At 36.3% G+C, this 24081-nt stretch overlaps 2 protein-coding genes and 1 long non-coding RNA gene across 3 annotated transcripts; all 3 read right to left on the bottom strand.

The window, feature by feature from the left end:
- Positions 1-2770: 2770 nt before the first annotated feature.
- Positions 2771-4258, bottom strand: LOC131612100 (uncharacterized). Its single transcript, XR_009287282.1, has 4 exons — positions 3987-4258; positions 3745-3869; positions 3068-3539; positions 2771-2949 (listed from the first exon to the last, which is right to left on the bottom strand). It is a non-coding gene; the product is annotated as an uncharacterized LOC131612100 (long non-coding RNA).
- A 12596-nt stretch (positions 4259-16854) lies between these two features.
- On the bottom strand, positions 16855-18098 carry LOC131614346 (uncharacterized). The gene is made up of 2 exons (XM_058885943.1): positions 18076-18098; positions 16855-18016 (listed from the first exon to the last, which is right to left on the bottom strand). The coding sequence occupies exons 1-2, from the start codon at positions 18096-18098 to the stop codon at positions 16855-16857; spliced, it is 1185 nt and encodes a 394-aa protein (XP_058741926.1).
- Positions 18099-18314: 216 nt separating this feature from the next.
- On the bottom strand, positions 18315-22563 carry LOC131609609 (serine/threonine-protein kinase BSK3-like). Its single transcript, XM_058881355.1, has 12 exons — positions 22324-22563; positions 22132-22184; positions 21006-21264; positions 20682-20902; positions 20288-20423; positions 20057-20190; positions 19878-19983; positions 19671-19756; positions 19354-19542; positions 19078-19227; positions 18778-18891; positions 18315-18682 (listed from the first exon to the last, which is right to left on the bottom strand). Exons 3-12 carry the CDS (start codon positions 21085-21087, stop codon positions 18428-18430), a joined length of 1473 nt encoding a protein of 490 aa, XP_058737338.1. The 5' UTR covers positions 21088-21264; positions 22132-22184; positions 22324-22563; the 3' UTR covers positions 18315-18427.
- Positions 22564-24081: the final 1518 nt, after the last annotated feature.

The following is a 24081-nucleotide window of genomic DNA, read 5'->3' as shown; positions in this document are numbered from 1 at the left end:
AATTAAGTTTTCCAAACAAATTCATTAGATGGACAATGCTTATGGTGAAAACACTTTCATATAGATACAAAGTCAATAATGTGATGTCTGCAAATGTCCAAGCCAAGAGGGGCTTGAGACAAGGGGACCCCTTGTCCCCTCTCCTCTTTGTTATAATTATGGAATACTTGCATAGAACACTACAAAAGATGGGGGAAATCCTAATTTCAACTACCACTCTAAGTGTGAGAAGTTGAGGATCATCAACTTATGCTTTGTTGATGACCTCCTCTTATTCTCAAGAGAAGATAGTGGCTCTATAACTATGGTCATGAATGTTTTGCAGGAATTTGCATCCACAACAAGTCTGGCTCTGAACCCTTCCAAATGTAGAGCATACTTTGGAAATATGGAGGCACTAAGAAAAGTAATATCCTGGGACTCACTGAGTTTGAGGAGGGAGTATTACCTTTTATATACCTTGGGATTCCACTCACGAGTAAGAGGTGAACTATCCAGAATTATCTGGAACTGGTTGAAAAGATTGTTTATCGCATTAAGCATTGGAGCTCGAGACTATTGAGCTTTGCTGGTATAACGCAGCTTATCCAAAGTGTGTTTTTCTCTATCAGTAACTTATGGCTTCAGAGTCTTCCTTTGCCAAAGTGGATTCTCAATAAACTGAAACATGTTTGTTGATCCTTCCTATGGGAAGGAACTGATAAAGTTACTCGCAAATCTCTCATTGCTTGGAAAGATGTGTGTAATTCCAAAAAGAAAGGTGGGTTACAGATAATATCTTCATAGAGATGGAGCAAGGTATGTATTGCTAAGAACCTTTGGAATCTGAATACGAAAGCGGACATCCTTTGGATAAGTCAGATACATACCTACTACTCAAAAGGTGAAGATCTGATGCAATTCCCCATTAGACATTCTGCATCGTGGATCCTAAAGAAAATTCTGAGAAGTAGGGAGGATCTTGGTAGTCTGCAGGTTTGGAATAACATGATGCATAAAAAGGCTTTCTCCACAAAAGCTCTGTATAATGCTATTGCTGGTATTAACCAAGATGTGGACTGGTGGAGTGTGATTCGTAGGAATGTGGCACGTGCATGTGCTAAACATATATTGTGGATGGCATACCATAGGAAATTTCCAACGAAGGAGAGATTACATCGATTTGATATGTTAGCGGAAGATAAGTGCAATTTTTGTGGGGAGTGTGAAACGATTGACCACCTTTTCTTTATCTTTCGCAATATCAATAGAATTTTGAGTAATGTGTTAGCTTGGCTTCACGATAACCATAGGCCCAGGGCATGGAATGAAGAAAGAAATTGGATCATGGACTTGTGCGGGAAAAAATGGGCTCTAACCAGAATTAGCCAATGTGCCATTACGAAAACGATATATGAATGTTGGAAATACCAGAACCAAACTTTCTTTGGCGAGAAGATTGACCATGAAAGTGTTGTATCAAGAATCATTACTGCAAAAATTTATAGATTTAGAAATGTCCCTAAGTTGAGAAAGCATTTGAGTTATTTATTATGGCCTTAGCTTAGGGTTTGTTCTAGGTGAGATTGAATTGTTGGACCTTTGGGTCACTTGTGCTTCATTTTTTTTGAATCCAATCAATAAAATAATTTTGATTCAAAAATAATAATAATAATAATAATATAATAATAATAACCAAACTTTCAAAAATATTTTTTCATTACATATTTTAATTACAAGGTACGAAGCATGAATGAAGAAGAAGCGAGTGAAGTTCTAATAAGATAAAAGAATATTATTTTTGTTATCAACATCAATCTTACATCTCAACTATATATGGATATTTTAAAAATAAGGTTAAATTACTCTCAAGGTCCTTTAAGTTATTTAATTGTAACAGTTTGGTCCTTCATGTTATTTTCGTTACAACTAGGTTGTTTATGTTATCAAATGTGTGCACCATTATCCTTTTTTAACCAAGAAAATATGATAATTGTGGATGCAATTATTTTGAGGGATGTAAAAACGATGAAGTGCTTCCAAAAACACAACAATCAACATTTCTAAATGATTAAAATGAGAGAAAAATGAGGCAGATATCACCCAAAAGGACCCAATTATTATTAAAAAAAACTTGAAGGATCAAACTGTTAAAATTAAATAACTTAAAGGACCTTGGAAATAATTTAACATATCCATCATCAATTCATAACTTGATTAGTATAAGATCTTTCAAAATTCTAAATAGTATTCCATCATTTTTTATTTTAAAATATATTTGGACTCTTTCAAAACACTAGTAGAAAAAACACTTGTTAAGTCGGTTAAAAATAACTTGTTAAGTCGGTTCCGAACCTGACTTAAGAATTACCGTCATAAGAAGTTTTGACTTCTTAAGTCGGGTCCAAATCCGACTTAAGAAAATTTCTTTCTTAAATCGGTTATGCTTAACCGACCTAACAAGTGGGAATTTAAAAAAAAAATGAAATTCAGCCTTTATGCAAACTATCATTTTAAAATAAAATATTATATTTTATAATTAAACTAAATATTATTTCTTAATCTAAGGTTAATATCTATTCCAATTCATCAATTTAATATGAGATATGGAATTAGAAAAATAAAACTTCAAAAGTCAATTTATTTTCTATACACAACCCAACGTTACCAACATCAATTTACTAAAATATGTTCCAACCTAACTCTGTTAACTAAAAACAGCAACAACCAAAATGAATCAAAGGCCAATTCACAAGTAGTAACACTAAATATATCTAATTAAAAAACCAAGTCATCTTCCAGTACAGTTACATGAGGAAATCTTTAAATTGAGCTTCATAACTGGTGACACTTTGAAGCTATTTTATTTTCCTTTTGATTGGAAGCTCTCATCCTCAATGATCTCTTGCTATAAACTGATGGAATCATCTACCATGAAAATTCTAAATATATCATCTAGCACAACATCATCTACAAAATAAAATTGAGAATAACTCCCTCAGTTATGTTATTGAATGAATCAAATTTTATTTTTCAATGGATGGGAAGTATGTATATGGATAAAATGACTTGGACTAAAATAGCTCACTGTCACTTATTCTCTTTAACAAAGGTTGTACAGTTGACCATGTCAATAGCCTCTGATAAGTAAACCTAAGTTGAAGCCTCCTTAACACACTTGTAGTAAACTAAAACTAATGTCGGAACCTTTGATTTTGGATGCTAGGTCATCCTGAGTAATCATAATTAGAGCAAGTTAGTAATATAATCATCCTTAAATATGCAAAAAATGAGAGTAGCTCAAATAAAAACCAGTTATCTAGAATCATACACAACAGACACACATTGGTCTCAATACAGTAAATTACTCCATTATTGTGCTACATCGTGTATATATCCTTTGCAAAAATGTCAATCAAGTAAGAAACTACAATAAGTTATTAGTCCCAGGAAATCAATTACCTGTGAAATATTTTAAAAAGGTAGTGTATACAAAGTTCCATTGTTATCAAAGCAAAAGTTTCACTGTTGAAAATCTCTTCCGTGTAATTTTGGGCAACCTGAAGGGAAAACAAATGAAATTTGAACTTTGCATGTCATTAAAAATGAACACATTTGAAAAACAACTAATCAGATTAACATGCCATTCAAGAACAAATTATGCCTAATAAGAAAATGAGGATTTTCAGTGTTGTAAAAATATACCCTACAGCGATATAAAATATAATGCAGTTAAATCTTGAAATTAATTTATCAAATGCGTACCTGTGATAAAATTAATATTGCAAGACTGTTCCAAGAATTATCCATGCATGTGGAATATGAAGTAATCTGCGTGATATTAGTCGGACTATCATACCGGTAATCGCATGACTTTGCCTTTCAAGATTCTTAAGTAAAAAAACACATGATAGAATCAAAGTCTGTCAATAAGGTTGATGTTAATCTGTAAAATGATGCAATCAATAGTGCTACGAGCAATAATCGAAAAAAGGAAGGGAACTTACTACAAGAATTGGTAATGATCCAATCAACGACATTACCAAACCTGCAAAAAACCATTGGACGCGTCATATCTATAACATAGTACGAATATGTCACATTACAGTTGCAAGATTGATTAAGACGTAACGAAGGGAATTTTTCATAAAGAGAAAGAGCTAGCCACGGTTCAATAAATTTGTTAACATTAAGCACAACCTGTCCGAAAGAGCAATTGTATGATAGTTCGACTAATATCATAGCTCTAATTCGAATATGGAGGTTTATAACATTGCTGATATAGATCTTCCTCTATGTATACTCCGAGCCCTGCGGTATCAATTGAGTCGTCGGTTGCGCTGCCCAACTAACACACCGTCATACGGTTCCCAATCTACTTCTACGGCTCTTTCAAAGCATTTCTCGCCCCACTCTGCTTCATAAAAAAAATGAACCCATAACCCTTAGATTTTCCAGAAACCTTATCAATAATAGCTTTACAATACTCAATTTCACCGTATTCAGTTAAAATCCAAAATAAAATCGGATGGAAAAACCCCAAAAGAAATTAACATTAATGTTTATACACAAAACTATTGAACCCTAAATTCCTAAATCAAACCTCAAATCTCTTTCTCACACAAATTAAACCCTCTAACGTAATGTTTCAATCGAGAAAGAGATAAAGTGGCATAGAACAAACCAAGCTTGTTAATCAGAGACTCGAATCCCTTATCCCTAAGCTCCTGATCCAACCAAAAACCAACACTCGATTAACAAACACAAAACTATTATAAAAAAAACTTAAATGGTGTACCTGGTCCGCACCAAACTCTGTGGCGGTTAAATGGATCTTCATTGCTTGTTCGAACAGCGCCGATAGCGGCATGTTTTCCATTTTAATCTCGGCTATCAGAAAAGTTTGCGATGAAAGGTTGAAATTGTCGAGGCGAAGGGTTGAAAGGCAAATAAGAAAAAGCGAATCTAGAGATTCAGAAATTGATATTGTTGTCTTATGTGTCTGATTTATTACTTCTTTATATAAATAAATTAGAATTATTATATTAATTATATTAATTTGACTTGTTAAGTTGGTTTTCTAGACAACCGACCTAAGTAAGTTACAAATATTTACAAAATTGCCACCGTGTCACTTCTTAAGTCAGGTGGCATGTGAACTGACTTAAAAACTTCTGCTAAAAAGATATTTTTGTACTAGTGAAACCATCTAAATGTATAACAATCATTGTGTGAAAAAGCAATACTATAAATAATTTTACAAGATTATATTTCATTGATAGTACCAGAAATATGAATTTAAGAAATTATAAAAGAAAAAATAATAAATAATTCAAAATAGAAAAGAAATTATAAAAACTAAAGTAAATAATTTATTATTTCATACAAACATTTTTCTTAAAACAATCTAAAATAGAAAAGAGAGAGGTATTTATTTATTTATTATTGTGATGGTTATAATGTTATAATAACTCTTCCTTAATTGTCGGCATAATAACAAGACATGGTATTTGGAGTGTTATAAACACATTTGCCACCAGCTTTAAAACCTTATCAATGCAAGTTTGATTGCAAGTTGGAGTGTTTCATGCATATATGCATCCATCTATCCATTTATATCCTAGAAGATCTTGAGACTTCATAGATGCTACAATCAAATTAGAGTTAATTAATCTATATAGTTAAAAAATCTAAAAATTTAAAGCTTGTTATAAAATTACGACAGATAGGATAAAAGAGAAGAGAGAGAGATGAGAGCAATTCTATATTATTTCATCGGTGTATTTCTACAAAGAGATTGGTCCTATTTATAGGACAATATCTAGACAGTGTAATAAATACAAGTGGTTATAAATAAAGATTAAAATCATTGGGAAACAAATATCCAATTATTCATAACACTCTCCCTTGGATGTTTGTTTTGGATATGTCTCGTTAAAACCTTTACTATTAAAAAACCAAGTGGGAAAATAATCTAGTGAAGGAAAAAGAGTACATTCATTATTTTCCCCCTCAGCTGAGCGTTCATTTCTTCAACGATGAGGACCAAACTTTTGTACTATTTGATTAAAAGTGATACTTGGGAGTGACTTTGTGAAAAGGTCTGCAAGATTATCACATGAACATATTTGTTGGATGTTTATATCATCACTCTTTTGAATATAATGAGTGAAAAAGATCTTTGGAGAGATGTGTTTTGTTTAGTGTCTTTTAATGTAATGATTATTCAATTGAGCGATGCATGGCATATAATCTTCATATATGGTCGTTATATTTGTTTTTCCAAAAGATACACCACAATTATTGTGTATATGTTGGATTAAGGATATCAATCAAACGCATTCTCAACTTTTCTCATGTAGTGATAAAAGTTCTGCATGATTAGATGATGTTGCTGCTATTGTTTGTTTCACCGATCTCCATGAAGTAGTTGTACCACCACATGTAAATAAATAATCTGTTAATTTGAATTTGGATACTTTGGTATAAAACAAACTCATGTCTATTGTACCTCTAAGGTAACGAAGTATATGTTTGACTTCTTTCTAATGTCTTTGTATAGGTGAAGAATTGTATCTCGTAACAAAATATATGTTTGACTTCTTTCCACTGTTTTCGTATAGATGAAGAATTGTATCTTGCTAAGACATTATTAGAAATTGATATATTGTGCTGATAACATGTTATAAAATAAGGAGAGATAAGATAATAGTAGGGGTGGCAAAACGGGCCGTGGCCCGCCGGGTCGGCCCGCGCACCCGCCAAAAAATGGCGGATTGGGTTGGGATTTTAGGCCCGCCGCTCGCCAAAACCCGCCGCCCGCCATAGCCCGCCCCGCTAATGTCCGCCGCCCGTCAAAGCCCGCCCCTCCACCAAAATTCCCTATTTTTTAGTTAATTTTAGTAATTCAAATTCTTGATGGTTTATTTTATATATTTATTTGTAAATATATGTAATATTTTTTTAAATAAAATTTGTTAAAAAGTTGCTTTTATAAAAAATAAGTAAAAAATTTAATTAAAAGGTAAAAAAAATCTATTAATCTATTAAAAAAATAGGCGGGCAAGCCCGCTCGCCAACCCGCCATCTTGGCGGAGAGGGCATAATTTTTATGTCCATTTCACGTGGCGGGCATGCCCGCCCCGCTCGATTTTTTGCAGGCTTAAGGCGGGGCGGGCGGCCCGTTTTGCCACCCCTAGATAAAAGAGAAAGATGAGAGCAATTCTGTATTATTTCATCGGTGTATTTCTACAAAGAGATTGATACTATTTATAGGACAATATCCGGACAATGTGATAAATACAAATGGTTATAAATTAGGAATAAAATTATTGGGAAACAAATATTCAATTATTCATAACAAAGCTAACATTATTTCATTACCTGTTGAAAGTAAAACCATAGCAATGCTAAAAATACAGAAAAGAGGTAGGCGATCTAAACAAAAAAGTCACTATGTAGAAAAGAGATCAACTAATGTATATATGTTTATCTATCTATCCATCTATATGAATGTGTGTGCGTGTGTGTGTGTATATATATATATATATATATATATATATATATATATATATATATATATATATATATATATATATATATATATATATATATATATATATATATATATATATATATATATATATATATATATATATATATATATATATATATATATATATGTACTCTCTTCCTTCTTTATTTTAAGAAAAAATATTTATTTTATAAATTCATTGAATAATTGATATATTGATTTATATATAGTTCAATTACATGAATGATTTTAAAAAATTAATATTTACTTATTATTGAATATAAGGAATACATATTTATGTTTCATGATAAGAACGCTCTTTATTTTTTATTTTATTCTTAAATTACAACATATAACTTTGACTCTAACCGTTTTAAGTTTAATATATTTTATATATTACTATTTGTTTATGTAACATGATAAGAATGCTCTTCATTTTTTTCTTTATTCCTAAATTATAATTTGACTCTCACCTTTTTAAATTAATATATATATATATATATATATATATATATATATATATATATATATATATATATATATATATATATATATATATATATATATATATATATATATAGCTTTATAGAAAACTCTTAGTACTTTTTAAATTTTATATATACATATATAATTGTATTAATATATACTTTTAAATTTAATTACTTTTACTTCTCACCTTTCATAATGAAAAATCGTTAATTTAAACCTTATTTAGCTTTTATTTAACTATTTTAGAAAATAATTCACTTTCGTAAAATTCTATTCTTAATAATAAAATAATGTAACTTTTAAAAGGATCTTTCCATTAACTTTTATAATTTGTTTTTAAAAAGCTTAAGAATTGTATTAATAGGTAAATGATTCAACTAACTTGAGAGAAAATAGTGGGATGAAGTTAATTAGTCAAAATTAAGTTTTGATGAGTGAGTCATTATTAATTAATAATTAATTAATATTAATAATTAATAAAACTAAAATTAACTCCCATAAAAATACGATGACCTTTTCAATTCACGTTAACTTTCCAACCGCCATTGTTAATCTCTAAAAAATTCTCGATGGTTGTTTCAATATTAAAGACATTAGAGAGTGATCAAATACTTTCTCGGCATTGAAATGCCTCGGTCTAAGGAAGGAAGTAAAGTTTGTCAAAAACAAAATACACAATAGATATATTAGACCACTTGTAATGGGGTGTTGAATAATTTTTTCAAGGTTTTTTCTTTGGCCACCTCCCTATGGGGGTCACCCCCAGCGAAAATCCCAAAATACCCCTGCTTCGGAAATGAACTTCCGAAGCGCTTTTTTATTTTAAAAAATTTCCTTAATTCGGAAGTGCATCTCTGAAAACACCCCATGGGGGGTGTCTTCGGAGTTGAACTTCCGAAAACACCTCATGGGGGGTGTCTTCGGAAATGAACTTCCGAATTATGCAGAAACTGTGTTTTTTTTATGTTTTTTCATAACAGTCTCGCATTTTAATTAAACGCAAACGCCAAATAAAATAAGCAATAGATAAACTGAAAATACTAATATGATAAATAAACAAAAAAAAATACTAATCCGATGAAAATAATATATACAAACCGAAAAAAATAAAAATAGTGTGCTAAAGATACAATCCGATAACAAAAAATATATAAACCCGACCACTACTGGGTGTGCCTAAACCTCTCGCCCTGAGACCTCCTCTGCCGCGTGTATGTCGCCGCACGGTCCGCATCAAGGACGATCATCTCCATCACCGCGACTGCCTCTGGACCGCCCCGCTCCACGATACCTCGATCCAACGCGTCCCGCCCAATCATCGATATCCATTGGCAGATCGGCATGAGATCAATGGCGTGATCATCCTCGGCCTGCTGGTTCTCCAGGATCTCCTCGTGTGCTGGCCTAGGAGCGCCGGGAATGTCGGGTCTCAGAAGAGGATGTGACACCCGGTAGAACCATGTGACGTATCCCTCCTCACTGTGCCAGTCCTGGGTGACCCGAGTGAGACGGTACTCCAGCGGTACCACATGATCCTCCCAATGCTCCCATATGGCAGTGAGCTGCACTCGGGTCACAGTGTCGGGAGCAGCCTCAAAGGGTGACCTGGGTATCCGCTGCACGAATCCGAACTGACGCATGCACCGCTCAGGGAGATAACGAACCATGATGCCGGTCCCGCATGCCAACCAGCCTGAATATAGAGCAATGCCGTCAAAGGGGACAATCTGAGCGTAGTCGACGAACGGCCTCCAGGTGACGTCGTCGTGCATCGTGCGGTCCAAGTACAGACGGTATGGTCCCATCGCATCGTTCCCCCTCTGGAGAGCGTATCTGGCGGCCCTGGGCATGGCGTCCACGTACGCAGGATCGATGTGAAAGCCGTGGATACGGGAGAAGTAGGAGATGATCCAGCTCTGAAACAGAAACAAGATAATGTATTAAAATTAAATACGAAACATATATAAATAAATAAATACGATAATGTATTAAAATAAAACGTACCGTAAGCAGTGTGCAGGATCCGACCAACTGCCTCGTCCTCTAGTTGGAGGCCTCATTCAGCTTCTGGTAGAGATATGCCAGAGTAGATGACCCCCAGTTCCATTGGTGAACGGTATCCAGGTCCATGAAATAGCGAAGGTAGGCCACGTCGACGTACCTGGCACTCTTGTCCACAAAGCATGCAGCGCCTACCACATGCATGTACCAGCACCGGAGAGCGCAGCCGCGGTGGTACTCCCTGAATAGGTCGTTATCCTCCTGCTCGGCCTCGGCCGCCGCGTCCAGGTGGAACTCAAAATAGATGCTCAGTGTAGTGAACCGGACATGAGGCCCACAAGTCGTGACGCACTCAAAGTGAGCAACCTCGTGCGGCAGGCCCAAATAGTGCATCATCCACTCAATGGCCTCGACCCTCTGGATCCTGGAGTGGTGCAACAGCGGCCCCCTAATAGCCAGGTGGAGAAGACACTAGACGTCATGCAAGGTGATCGTCAACTCCCCCACCGGCAAGTGGAAAGAAGACGTCTCCTTGTGCCAGCGCTCCACAAATGCCCCCTGCATGCCGGTGCTGATGGTGGTGTACCCAGTCATGCAGAGCCCGCTAAGCCCTGAACCTCGCACATGGTCGTTAAACCACTGAGCTGCTGGTTTAAACAGACCGAAAATCTTCCTGGAGTGGTTCACCATTTTCAATGGCTCTCTCTCCTGTTACAAAAAAAAAACAAATAAGCGAGAAATAAACGGTAAAATTATAAAAAATGGTGACAAATAAACGGCTAAGTTAAAAAAAATACCTCTCCCTCCCAGATCCGCCGAGCGACGTGATCCTGGTAGTGAATCAGCAGGGAAGTGTCAAAAGGCCCTCCCGGATAGCTATCCACCTCCTGCTCCTCCTGCTCCTCCTCCTCCCCGACTGGAGGGTCAACATCCGGTATGACCTCCTCCTCCTCCTCATCCTCATCCTCCTCCTCTCGCTGGTGGGAAGAAGATACCCGAGCCAGCCTACTCCTAGAGCCTGAAGCAGATGAACTCTCCACCAAGTCCTGTGGAACGTGCACACGGCGTCCCCGGCCCCGCCCGCGTGTCGACGCCAGCTGCGCCGCCGCCCGCTCGCGTCTAGCCGACGCAGTCTGGGACTCCCTGCCCTGTCTGATGCGTGTTGGCTGGTTGCCTGACATGTTCCTGTAAACAATCGAAATCGATTAATATGCGAGACAAATGAAAAAACAAAAAAAAATGCACTTCTGATACAGTTCGGAAGTTCATTTCCGAAACTGGGATGGAGGTGTTTTCGGAAATGAACTTCCGAAACACCCCTGCGCAGAGCTTTTCTGCAACCTACAATGGCAGACCCCAAAATCAAACTTTAAACCTATGTCTACACATTCTAAACATCCTAAATACCAGTACCAACCTAACCTAATACATATTTTCCTATTTGTAAACACCATAATATCAATTTTAAGCATAGATCTAAAACTCAAAATGCTTACCGATTGAAGAGGTTGGAGTGCTTTTTAATGTAGTATAGGAAGCTTGTTGGAGCCTTTGATGTTGCCTTGGAAGTCTTTTAACAAAATTTCGCCTTTGGTGTTGTTTGATGTTGGATTAGGGTAAATGAATGGGGGAGGGGGAGTGTTCTGCTTAATCTGCAGAACGTGTCTTATTTCGGATGTTCATTTCCGAAATTGTGGTTTCGGAAATGAACTTCCGAAATAAGACAATTTTTTATAAAAAAAAGGCGCTTTCGGAGATGAACTTCCGAAAACACCTTTTTCATGCAGTTCGGAAGTTCATTTCCGAAGTCAGGGGTAGTTTGGATTTTTCACCAGAGGTGAACTAGAAGGTTGGGAGGTTGGCAAAGAAATTTTCTTTTTTCAATTATTCAATGCTTCTAATGGTGTGTTGAATGAGATGTTGAATATAATGTGGATTAATTGGTGATGAATATATTCATGTTCAATGAGAAGTGAGTTGGAACCGCATCATATACTTTGCAAAATATTATTAGTTATTTTGATTATTTAGATTTTTATTTCATCATAATTATTTAAAATAATTATTTTATAATAAATCAATTTTTTATTTATTTTTGTTTTCACTAAAATTCATCATTATTTTCTATAAATAGATACTTGGTTCATTTGATTTGAACACAAAAGAAATCGACTTTTTTCTCTCTAGTTTTTCTATTTAGCCTACAATAAATTTTTGTTTGTAGTTCTAAACATCTTCTTAGTAAAATAGATCCAACAATAACCCTTTTAACACCCAAAATTCTACTAATTACATTATAAACTACCCAAAATTAAAAAAATAAAATTCAAATAAGTTATTAAATTAGAAAAAACTTAAAATAAATTATTTAACTCTTAATTACTTTAATTTAATTTTAATTGATAATTATTATTAATATATAATCACAAAAACAAAAATATAAAAGAATATGAAATAAAAATGATGGGATAGAGTGTTAAACTATTAGGTGGAAGAGAGAGAAAATGATGTGGAGTATAAAAAATAAAAAAGAAGGGTGTTAAATCATTGAACCATTGTGCATAGTCTTAGAAAAAGTTCAGGTACTTGGAGCAAAAGCAAAACCAACAATTGTCCTTATGGAACCCCACTTTTTTTTTTTAATCAAAAGAGGGCATTTGCCCATGATATATAAAAAGGAAAATTAGGTACACAAAAATGAGGGGGACAAAGACCAAAACCTCAAACCTAACATAAACGAAAGTTAGGAAGACCTAACTTGTTTCGATTGAAATCACTAGTTACATTGGGGTGTAAACTATCCCACCAAGTATAGCTAGTCACTAAAAGACCTAAATTAGCTATTTTATCTGCACAATAATTTCCCTCTCTGTAGATATGAGTTTCCATGAAGTTGAGATTGTTGAGGGCTTGAATACAAAGATCCCATCTATTTCTAAGCCTCCAAGGAACAACAGAAGCATCGCTAAAAGCTAGCACCACAGTCTTAGAATCTGACTCCAGCCACAAATTAGGCCAATCCTGACTAAGAGCATGCTCAATGGCAAGGATGGCTCCCATGAGCTCCGCATACAAAGCGTTAACCGGACCCAAAAAGCTAGCAAAACTGCCCAAATGATCGCCATTATGGTCCCGAAAAATGCCACCACAAGCAGCCACCGTAGGCGTACCAACAGCTGCCCCATCAGTGTTAACCTTCACCCAAAACCGAGTCGGAGGGCTCCACAGAACCTCAATACAAATCATCTGTTTAGGAGGGTGCACAGAGACCGCGAAATTTTTTAAAATAATAAAATCCTGAATATCGTTGTTGGAACATTTAGGTGTGAGATTACCGGCTAAAGCCGTGAGAGAAACGATGATAGCGCAACCAGACTTCCAATGGGTGATCTTGTTTTGAAACCGGGCCATGTTTCGAGCATTCCAAATAAAGAAGATGGTGTTGACCACCGCAGCAAGAAGGACAACCTGGCACTGCAAGGAATGCCTACTGCCAAGAAGAGAGATGCAGTCCGCAACAGAAGAAAAAGAAGAAGATAAACCAAGCAAACAACACAACCAGCCCCAAAGACATTTTGCAAACTTACAATCAAAAAATAAGTGTTGTATATTCTCCACATCGCAAAGACAGAGGCTGCATTGGGATGGAAATAACCATCCCCTAGAGGACATTCTGTCATCAGTGGGTAACTTCCCCAAAATCACTCTCCAAAGCAACAATGATTTCGAAGGCGGGACCGACGGGTTCCAAATAGCTTTACCCCACGAACAGGTCTGGTGGCTAGCAGCAAGGTGCGTGTACGCATCTTTGACAGTGATTAAACCATTATCCGTACCCTTCCAAAACATCCTATCATCACCAAGCGGGTTAACCGATAAATGAGACACAAGTTGTTGCAGCATAGGACAACACGACAACAAATTATGAGGAATGATAACTGATTGATTATGAATATACTCACTCAACTTAGCCTTCAAGTTCCTGTGCAGATTTGGATGAAGCGGAACAATGTCGATTAATTTTTGCCCACACCAATTGTCAGTCCAAAACTTAATCTTCTCACCACTACCAATTAGCCAAGTTGTATGGTCATCCACAACATGATACACACTTTTACTACCTGTCCAAATGGAAGAAAAAACATGATAATTAACCAAATGTCCATTCTTAATAATTCTGGCTCTTAAAACCCGCGCCCAGTCTTCATCTGAGCTGAAAATATTCCAACATTGTTTCAGGTTTGTGGCTTCATTCATGAGCCGAAGCGATCTCAAGCCAAACCCACCATCTTTGTACGGTTTGCAACACTGCTGCCACGCGACAGTCACCATCTTCCGCCGATTAATGTCTGCGCTCCAGATAAAGTTCCTGCACCATTTTTCCACCTCCAGAATTAAGCTTACAGGCCATGAGTAAATCATGAGAGAGTGCATCAGCATACTGTGCGTAACCGACCTCACAAGCTGAATGCGACCTGCGATGGACAGAAGAGAAGCTTTCCAAGAGGCCAATTTGGATTTAATTTTGTCCGCAATAGGCTGGAAGTAAGTATTTTTTGGCCTCCCCTTGAAAATAGGAACCCCGAGATAAATAAACGGCAAGTGACCTATGTTAAAACCGATTCTCTCCGCAAAAAAAGCATGTCTAGTAGAAGACATAGAACCGGCATAAAGGATGGATTTGGAGGGATTGCAAAACTGACCCGAGCAATCCGCATAACTACAAAAGAGCTCCTTGATGGCATCAATAGATGAAATATTCCCCTTGACGAATAACATGATATCATCCGCGTATAACGTGTGGGAAGGAATTTTCAAGTCACGAGAAGCATTAATTAACTTAATCTTGCCCGTAGAAACTAGCTGCGACAGACCCCTGCTAAGCACGTCCTCTGCAACACAGAAAAGTAAAGGAGATAAGGGGTCTCCTTGCCTAACCCCCCTTTGACAAGTAAAAAATCCATGGAGCCTACCATTGAAGGAGATGGAGACATTCGCGGATTGAAGAATGCAGTGGATCCACCTGCAGAATGTGTCATTAAAACCAAATTTTTTCAAGACTTTCAATAAGAAATCCCAACTCAACGTATCGAAAGCCTTGGCAATATCCACTTTCATTGCGACGTTCCCTCCAATCGACTTATTGTGCATAATGTTAGCCACCTCGGAAGTAAGACAAATACACTCCTTAATACTTCTACCATGTATAAAGCCTTTTTGCTCCTTAGAGATAATCTGGGGCAACACCTTAGCTAACCTGTCCGCTAGAATCTTCGTAATAATTTTATGCTTGACATTTGCCATAGCGATAGGCCTGTAGTGGTCGATGCGCTCCGCCTCCTGAGATTTTGGAATAAGGACCACAGTATTGGAATTATAATTCGGAAGAATCCAAGAATCTGTGAAGAATTGCATTGTGGCTTTAATGACATCAAACTTGATCACCTTCCAGTAAGTTTGAAAGAAAAGAGGACCAAATCCGTCCGGACCAGCCGCACTATCAGTTCTCAAGTTGAAGGTGGCGTTGTAGATTTCGTCCTCGGAGGGCAGCATAGTAAGCAGGCTGTTGGTCTGATCTGTAACCAAGTGAGGAATCACGTTTTGAACCAAGTCATTATCCTGCAAAACAGCAACATTGTTAAACAAATCCTTATAATGTTCCACCACATGGGAGGCCAACTGATCTTGATCCGTAATATTAGAATCTCCTATTTTCAAAGAGTGAATAAGCTTGGTTGCATTTTTTATTTTGGTCATTCTGTGAAAAAAATTCGTATTTCTGTCACCCTCGATGTTCCATTGAATCTTGGCCTTTTCTTTCCAAAAGGTTTCCTCAATGTTAAGAGCTTGATCCAAATTACTTTGAGCCACTCTCTCTTTATCGGCTAACAAGTCAGAATGTCCCGAATTCGTAATCTCCTCTTGAATCATTATTAAATCCTGCTCCGCCTTTTGAACCTGATTCTGCACATTCCCAAAAACAGATTTGTTCCATACCTTAAGATTGCTCTTAAGAATTTGAAGCTTTTTAGTCAACACAAACATTGGGCAACCAACAACCTTAGTCTTCCAAGAATCTTCCACCACTTTAATACAATCCTTATGGAGAGTCCACATACGAAGAAATCTGAATTGAGATTTGAAGCTGGCATTATCACAGTTGAAGTGTAACAGTAAAGGATAATGGTCTGACCTAGTTTTTGGCAAGGTTGAACAAGAGGTTGAAACACAAGCATCCACCCAGTCCTGATTACATATGACTCTGTCCAATCGCTTCTGAGTGTGGCTGGAACCGCTTCTACCATTATTCCAAGTGAAGAAAGCTCCAGAAGTAGGTAAATGCAGCAAGTGATTAGTATTGGTCCAATTTGAGAAGTCCTCCATGGGGGCTCGGGCTGGCGCAGAAGAGCCAGAATACTCGTGGGAACCAAGAGTAGTGTTAAAATCCCCAATGAAACACCAGGGGATCGGGTTACTAGACGAGATATCCTGCAGCTTACTCCAAAGAGACCTCCTAGCAATGTAACAAGTAGAAGCATACACAGCAGACATTCCCATAGACTTACCGTTAGCCTTGAAAGTGAAGGAAACTTGTTGGTCATCACTATCCAAACAGGTAGGGTCCAAACTCTTATCGCACAAACACCACAAATTAGGATTAACTTGATTTCTATTATTCATAGCAAAAATCTTAAGATTCAGTCTTCTCAACCAACTTTGAGGAAACAAATCGACATTCATCCACGGCTCCGCAATGAAAACAAATTGAGGCTTATTGTTTAGAATTAACCTTTTTAAAGCCAGTTTTGTAGGAGAGTTGGCAATACCTCTCACATTCCAAAAAATACAATTCATAACGGCGAGCTTTGAGCACTACCTGGCCTTGACCTGGTGATGTAATTGCTCCTAGCCGCCTGAATGTGCTGCGCTTTCTTTCTTGACTTGGATTTAACCAATTGAAATCCTTCATCATCTGCTACTGCAACTTGGGTATTGTCCACCCCTAACCCATTTCTACCAGCTTCTGCTTGTGCAATGTTGGCCCAAGATGAGTCTAAAAAAGCCATGTTCCTATTAATTTCTCCAAGCAACGGGTTTGTATCTGCAACGAACTCCTCGTTACTGTATTGTTCAATGGAATTCTCAGAAGTACCGGAACCATCCTCCACCACAATGGCCGGTGAGACCTCCTTCAAATTTGTATCCTCGACAACATCTGTGACAACCACTCCAGCTGCAATCCGATCATCTGTCTTCACACCTGGTTTCTCCGCAGCATCTTTGACATTATTTGCATTTTCAGTAGTGTCCCTAAGCTCTCCATCTACTTCTGGCCGAACCTCTTTCCCACTCTCCTTCAATGAGACATTGTTGATCTGCACATAAGCTTTTTTGTTGTTCTTCTTGTCTGGATTTCCCTCCACATTCCTCCGATTGCACTTTTCCAGCCCATGACCAACTTGGCAACAGAAGGAACAGTAATCTGGTAGGTTTTCATATTCAAGCTCCACAAAAAAAGCATAACCCTTCCTCTCAACCAAGACTTTGTACCGAAGTTCTTGGGATAAATCCAAGTCCACCAATACACGAACATAGTGACCAAATGGTCTCTCAAAGCAACATTTGTTTGAGGCTGAATCCGTGCATAAAGGAATACCAACGCTACTGGCTATAGCAAAAACTATCTTGGGCCTCCAATACTCTTGTGCCAAACCATGAATACGCAACCAAACTTGGGCTGAAGCTTGTTTGAGGAAGTGGGGATTAAAATCCTTTGTCCATGGGAACAATTTGAGGAACCCAGAATTGAGATTCCAAGAAGAAATTGATCTCACCCTTCTAACATCTTCAATGGAAGAGAATGAAAATTCGAAGTAGCCTTTACCCAGTGACGTAACGCCCCATTTTCCAATCGAATTCCAAAGATTAGTCAACTTGTTTTTCAGATTCAACACCGTAAGAGGCGATGAGCCCTTAGGCCAACCCCACTTGGTGTTGACAGAAAATGTTACACTAAATGGTGATGTGTTTATTAATGGAACAATGAAATATACAACAATTATCACAATTACATTCCCAGTTCCACAAGATGCATAGTAGTAGAAAGAAAGAAGAAGAAAAATTCACAAACTGGTCCCTTGTAATTCCAATGATCTGCATAAGAGAAAGAAAACAGAAAACAATTTTCTGCATTTCAACACATCATCTGCTATGAACAACAGAATTTTTCATAATCACTTTTCTTATCAGTTGGAGAAACAAATAAATACTATTTCATGCTCTTGAAATCAAATCATAATATATAACCAACCCTTCAAAAAAAATTCAGACACGTGATGAAATTTGTAACCGACAACAATGCAGTAGGGTGATACGTGTCAAGATGCAGAAAATACGATCGGCAATAAACTTTGTACAAACACTTCACTTTTTTCCCATATGTGCATTTCGCTTGACTTCCAGTGTTGTTCCTTCGGAAAGTGCAACTTGAGATTCGTTCGCCATTCCGAGTCCGGCCAAAGAAACAGATTGAAGATATGATGCAATGTGCCATAGAGGGGAAATTACTTGTGCTTGCATTGCGTCGTTCATAGCTTCCTGAGGTTGGTTGTTAATGAGATAACACAGGCTGCGACGTGCATGGACAGTTGGAGAAACCATTGTTCCAACATCAATGAACTATATGTGAAACAATAAACTCTTGTTAAACAAATGAACTGAAAAGAACCAAATCAAATGTCAAATATAGCATGCCAATACCAAAAGAATTCTACCTGAGTGTAGCACTCTATTGCAAGTTTGAAGTCTTTGTGTCGGAAAGCTGCGTCTCCTTTTTGCTTACTAGTTATTGAGTCCTGCATTTGATCCGTCCACATTTGGAAAGATAACTACAATTTCAGGAGAGATAGAGCTCAAGTTAGCATCGAAAATAGGGTACAATATATCATTTCACGGTTTGTGTGTGAGTTACTATATTGCACCTTAAACTAACAACCGTGAGAAATAAAAAAGTTATTAAAGAATACAATATTTGAAGAAATAAATGAAAAGGGAATATCGCAATGGATTAAAACCTCTACGCCTTCATCATCTTTATAGCCAATACTTTCGAGAACTTCATGTATAGCAGTCAAGTCCTTTCTTGAACATGCGTCGCCAAGAGGAGTCAGTGAAGCAACAATAGTAGCACTATGTTGGATACCCATCAACGAGTGGGAAGGAACCTAGAAAAAAATTTCAGTAAGACAAAATAATCAGGAGGGGAAATTCCAAGCATGATTAGCCGTGTTCGATTATCGTGAATGCCATTCATGTGTACGCTTAAAAATAGTAGTAGTAGACGGCCACACCTCTGTTTCTTTTTGAAGAGGAGCCAAAGCAGCCACTAATGACTTTGTATTAGGTCGCTCTCTAGGTTCATACTGTAAACAACGAGATGCAAGGCGCACCAACTCAGTTCCATCATCATCAGAAAATTGTCCTTCCAGACAAGAATCTGTTAGCATCTGAAGATTTCTATCGCGAATCAAATCAAGGGCCTGTTCATGAAGTCAAATTTAAGCCATATTCAACTTTGGAATCGGTAAATATTTATATTATTTCGAATTAAGTAATCATCAATAAAGGTTTGCAATACTTATATTTTCCCTAAAATAAGATGACTTACATGACTTGGAGGGATATGCTTCCCACTAAGAAGGTCGAGCAAAAGAGTACCAAAGCTATATATTACACTTTCTGGAGTTACTCTCCCTACAGAACAAAGAAAAATCATATGTTAGAATAGAAACCCTCGTTCAAAAGTAGACAAATATGAAAAACACGAAAAAGAGAACACAATATAAAACCATAACAGTAAAGAAATATGACACACCAGTTCTGAGATACTCCGGAGGGGTGAATGCCAAATTTGTGCTATAACTTTTTCCATCCCTACTATTCTTCATAAGGCCAAAACTTGAAAGCCTGGGATTACCATCCTGTAAAATTTAACATATCCTTTATATTAATCGAATTATGATTAACGTGTAAAAAAGGGACTACAAAACTTACTTCGTCAAATAGAACTCTATATGCATTAAGGTCGTGATAGAGGGTGCGGCCATTGCTTGTGCAGTACTCTAGAGCTTCTGCAAGATGAAGAACAACTCTGAGTCGCATTGCCCATTTCATCGGATGGGCATCCCCTGATATAGACATGCATACAATGTCAACAATACAATCAAGATAATGTATCAAAGAAAACATGATCTCAAAAGGAGGACATATGAGATGAGCTATTACAATGGAAAAGGTGTTTTGCAAGTGTTTCATTGGGCATATATTCGGCCACGAGCAACCTCTCGTCACCTTCACAACAACAACCCAGTAAATTTGCCAATCTTTCGTTATGAAGCTGACCAACTGATCTAGCTTCCTCCTACAATGACCAAAATTTGTTCTCGTTAATTGAAAGTGAAAAGACCAGAGTGAAAGGAAAACATACGGGAACAACTTTGTGCGCTAGTTTCAGAAAAATAATGAAACTTAACCATTTTACGAACTATTATGATATCACCTGTCAATGGCATTTCAAGCTCAAATCTGTGTTTTGTATAGTGCAAGTCCGTGAACAGGAGAATTCAAAGTTTAAGAGCATGTTCGAAGAAGTCATTAAAAGGAAAAAGATAATATTTACCAAAAACTGCCGGGCATCGGGCCAAGCACTTTTATTAAACCTCTTAACAACAATTCTCGTTTGATTCTCCATCTTCCCTTTATAAACAACGTTTGGAGCCTTTTCACCATGCTCAGAAACTATATTCTCAATATTAAAACCAGACGTTGCATTATTAAGTTGCCCCAATGTAAATTCACGAAACACAGGCCCATTATTAGCCTCATTTCTATCCTCACTTTCTGTAACGAACATCGCAATAAACATAAAAGCAAGTATTAATGATAGTTTACTCAGCAAAACCGTATCTACTATAGTATCAATCAGTGTATCAGTTTTACCTACCATCATTCAGAACTTCAAGATCAGATGTTTTAACTTGTGAATTCACACAACATGGTACCAAGCTGGAGCACTGAACCCCCATTTCGATACACTTTAATCAAATTTAAAGTAATAACACCCTCTTCCACTTTTAATGATGTGCTTTGTGTAATACCGAATCTGAATACAGCATTCACTCAATTCGGCTACACTTGGTCTCTATCATATTGCACTCTACCAAAGCTCATATAATTGAGTAATATGTTGCAGCCACAAATACCTGTAAATCATATCGGAATGCTTGTTAAGTAAAGGCAGGGGAAAAAACCAGCAAGAAAAGTCTTATGGTAGTCAACTTTTGGGTATTAATGAACTAAAAACTTCGTCTATACTCTAAAGCACTGACAAAGAAACCGGACACAACACTGACACTGATGCGTCAACACATAATAATTTGAGAAAACAGTGTTGGACATGCATCAGACACAAGGACACACCTTCAATGTGAAGTGTCAGTGCTACACAGAGCCATCTTTGAGCGCAGGCTACCACACAAGGCCCAATATTTGTCAGTTAAACTGAAGTTAACCTACACATAGCCTCGAAAACTTAAGACGGCCCTGGTGCTACATGACCTTGATTACAAGCAAACTTCTAAAAAACAGAATCACCTATAGATTCTGTACTAAATTTTCAGATGGCAAAAGCACCACTAAACTTCTGCCAGAATTAAAGACATAAGAAACATCAACAATACAAAAATGTAAAACTACTTCATTTAAGAAAAAGGAAAATAACATCCTTTTTTCCTTTCTGGGATTGGTGATGATCTCATACTCTTACAATCACAATAACCACAATTCAGATAATCTTAAATGTCACAACCTAACATCTGGTAATAAATAATCTCAGCATTTAAAGCACCCTCCCCAAAAAAAAACTACATAAATGAACATTTAACTACATTTGACAAAATCACAAACACAAAAAAAATCCCAAATATTGAACTTCTTATGAAAGCGTAGAATATCATCATCTCTATTTTTAGTCAACTCAATGTATTTTGCTACTAAATTTTCAACTTTTCAAAACTAAGCAATAATGAACAAAGCACCACTTTTTAAACCAACATAAAAAGCTACTTCACCTTTTCAAGCTTCTTCTTCTTCTCCTATAGCTGAGGAGAAAAAGTTGATCCACCTAAACCCAAAAAAAAAGTATCCATTTTAGTTATTTTTTCATCTTTTCTCGATTAAATCAACAGCTTTACAAGATCCACATTTTCTTCATAGAAAATAACAAAAACAAGTTTTCCAATATGCAAAGTTCGAGTCTTTACCTCGATTCAACCAAAACCCACTTCAAATTTTCCTCAGAAAGTCAAGAATTTTTCTTTTTTTTCCAAAAACCAACAATTCTTCAACCCAGATGAAGTAAAATATTAAAATTTCAATTTTTTTTTATTTGAACAAAATCAGTTTAAAAGAAAGAAATGAAATTGAGATGAATTGAAGATTTGCATTAAAAAGATGAATGATGAATGAAGAAGATAGGGATGATGGGGCTAAGCCTAACTAAGCTTATGAAGTGTATTTTATTGACCTTTCCATTATGGTATGAAATATATAATTAATAAATGAATAACCAGAAAAAAATTGTAAATATATAAATTTAATTAAATATAAAAACAATTAATTTATTTTATTAAAATATTTTATTATATATTGATATATTTATTTTATTATAAATTAAAAAATTAAATATATTAAAAAATATATTAATTAAAAAAATAATGTAAATAAAATAAACAGTTCATTTTAGAACAATTTTCTTTAAAAAATATATCAAATTTTTAGAAATAAATGGAATTCAGGATAAATTAAAGTGTATAAATATCTATAATCAAATTATTTGATGACAAAACTTCTTCCACTAAGTTTATATAATTTTCTATGATATTATCATTAGTGGTTGATTTGATAGCTTCCTTTATTTAGATATGGAATAGTATTTTAATATGGAAGAAAGAGAAACATGGGTGATATGTGGATTCAAAGTTATTCGGTGGTGCTGATCTTTAGTGTGGTAGTGTAGAGATGTGTATGAAAAATTAACACTCTAACGTTCAATTCAACGGTGAAGTGGTTTTGATCTCCTCGTTTGTTAAGCCCTTAATTTATTTTCTTTTTTCAATTGTTGTATTCAACCCATCGTGCCTATGTTCTCCTTCTTCTCAGTCTTTCCTTCTCTACTTTGACAATATTTTTTGAGTTAAGGAATTCGATCTCCTCATATAACAGATATTATGGATTCTTAAAGGTAATATTTTTTACTCTCTTTTTACTGTTTTGTTTGTTCATCGTTGGCGCTCTTGGTGTGGATGCCAAGGAAAGACTCAAAGTTATTGTAGTTGTTCAATATGGGGGTACTTCTTGTGACATTCATCTTAAAGAAATTGCTAGAGGTTCTGCTTTCACAATTTTTTTCGTTAACCAACCCAGAGCGTGTGGGTGACTTCAAGCGAGAGAGGGAGGCTTAAACTTATATTAGGGCACAACAATATGCTTTTCATTGTGACCCAACTGATAATGAAGTTAGGTAGAGAATAAAATTACAATCGCGTCATTATGATTACGATTGTTCTTTTTATCTTTTGGTAGTGAAGCGAAAATGGATCGAGGTAACTAGAACAACAATAAGGTGTGTGAAGGTGGAAATTGGGTGTCATGGATGGACCAAGAGACGTTAGACACAGTTTACATCTTCGTCTGCAAATGAGTTTTGGACAACACTTTCATCAATGTGGATCCTTCCTCTAATTTAGGGTTTAAAAACATATTAATATGAGTTGCATGAGATGTAGTCTAAAAAGGTTCATTTGACCAAAGAGTATGCAAAAGTCATGGAGTTTAGTTACTCTATAATGTAGGTGGCTTTCAAGAATGTCTTGAAGCTGGAGGAATTATTCCATCCCTGAGTAAAAATCTTGAGGGAGCAGATTCATCCTGACTCTAGAGCACAAAATAAAGGACGGGAGAGTGGTCATTCTTGAGTTAGCCTCGTAGGGAGTGTACCATATTTATTTTTTAACGGTGTT

Source organism: Vicia villosa, linkage group LG6 (genome assembly GCF_029867415.1).
Source record: "Vicia villosa cultivar HV-30 ecotype Madison, WI linkage group LG6, Vvil1.0, whole genome shotgun sequence".
Classification (NCBI taxonomy): Eukaryota; Viridiplantae; Streptophyta; class Magnoliopsida; order Fabales; family Fabaceae; genus Vicia; species Vicia villosa.
The sequence above is the reverse complement of the archived record's forward strand: the minus strand, read 5'-3'. Positions and strand labels throughout refer to the sequence as shown.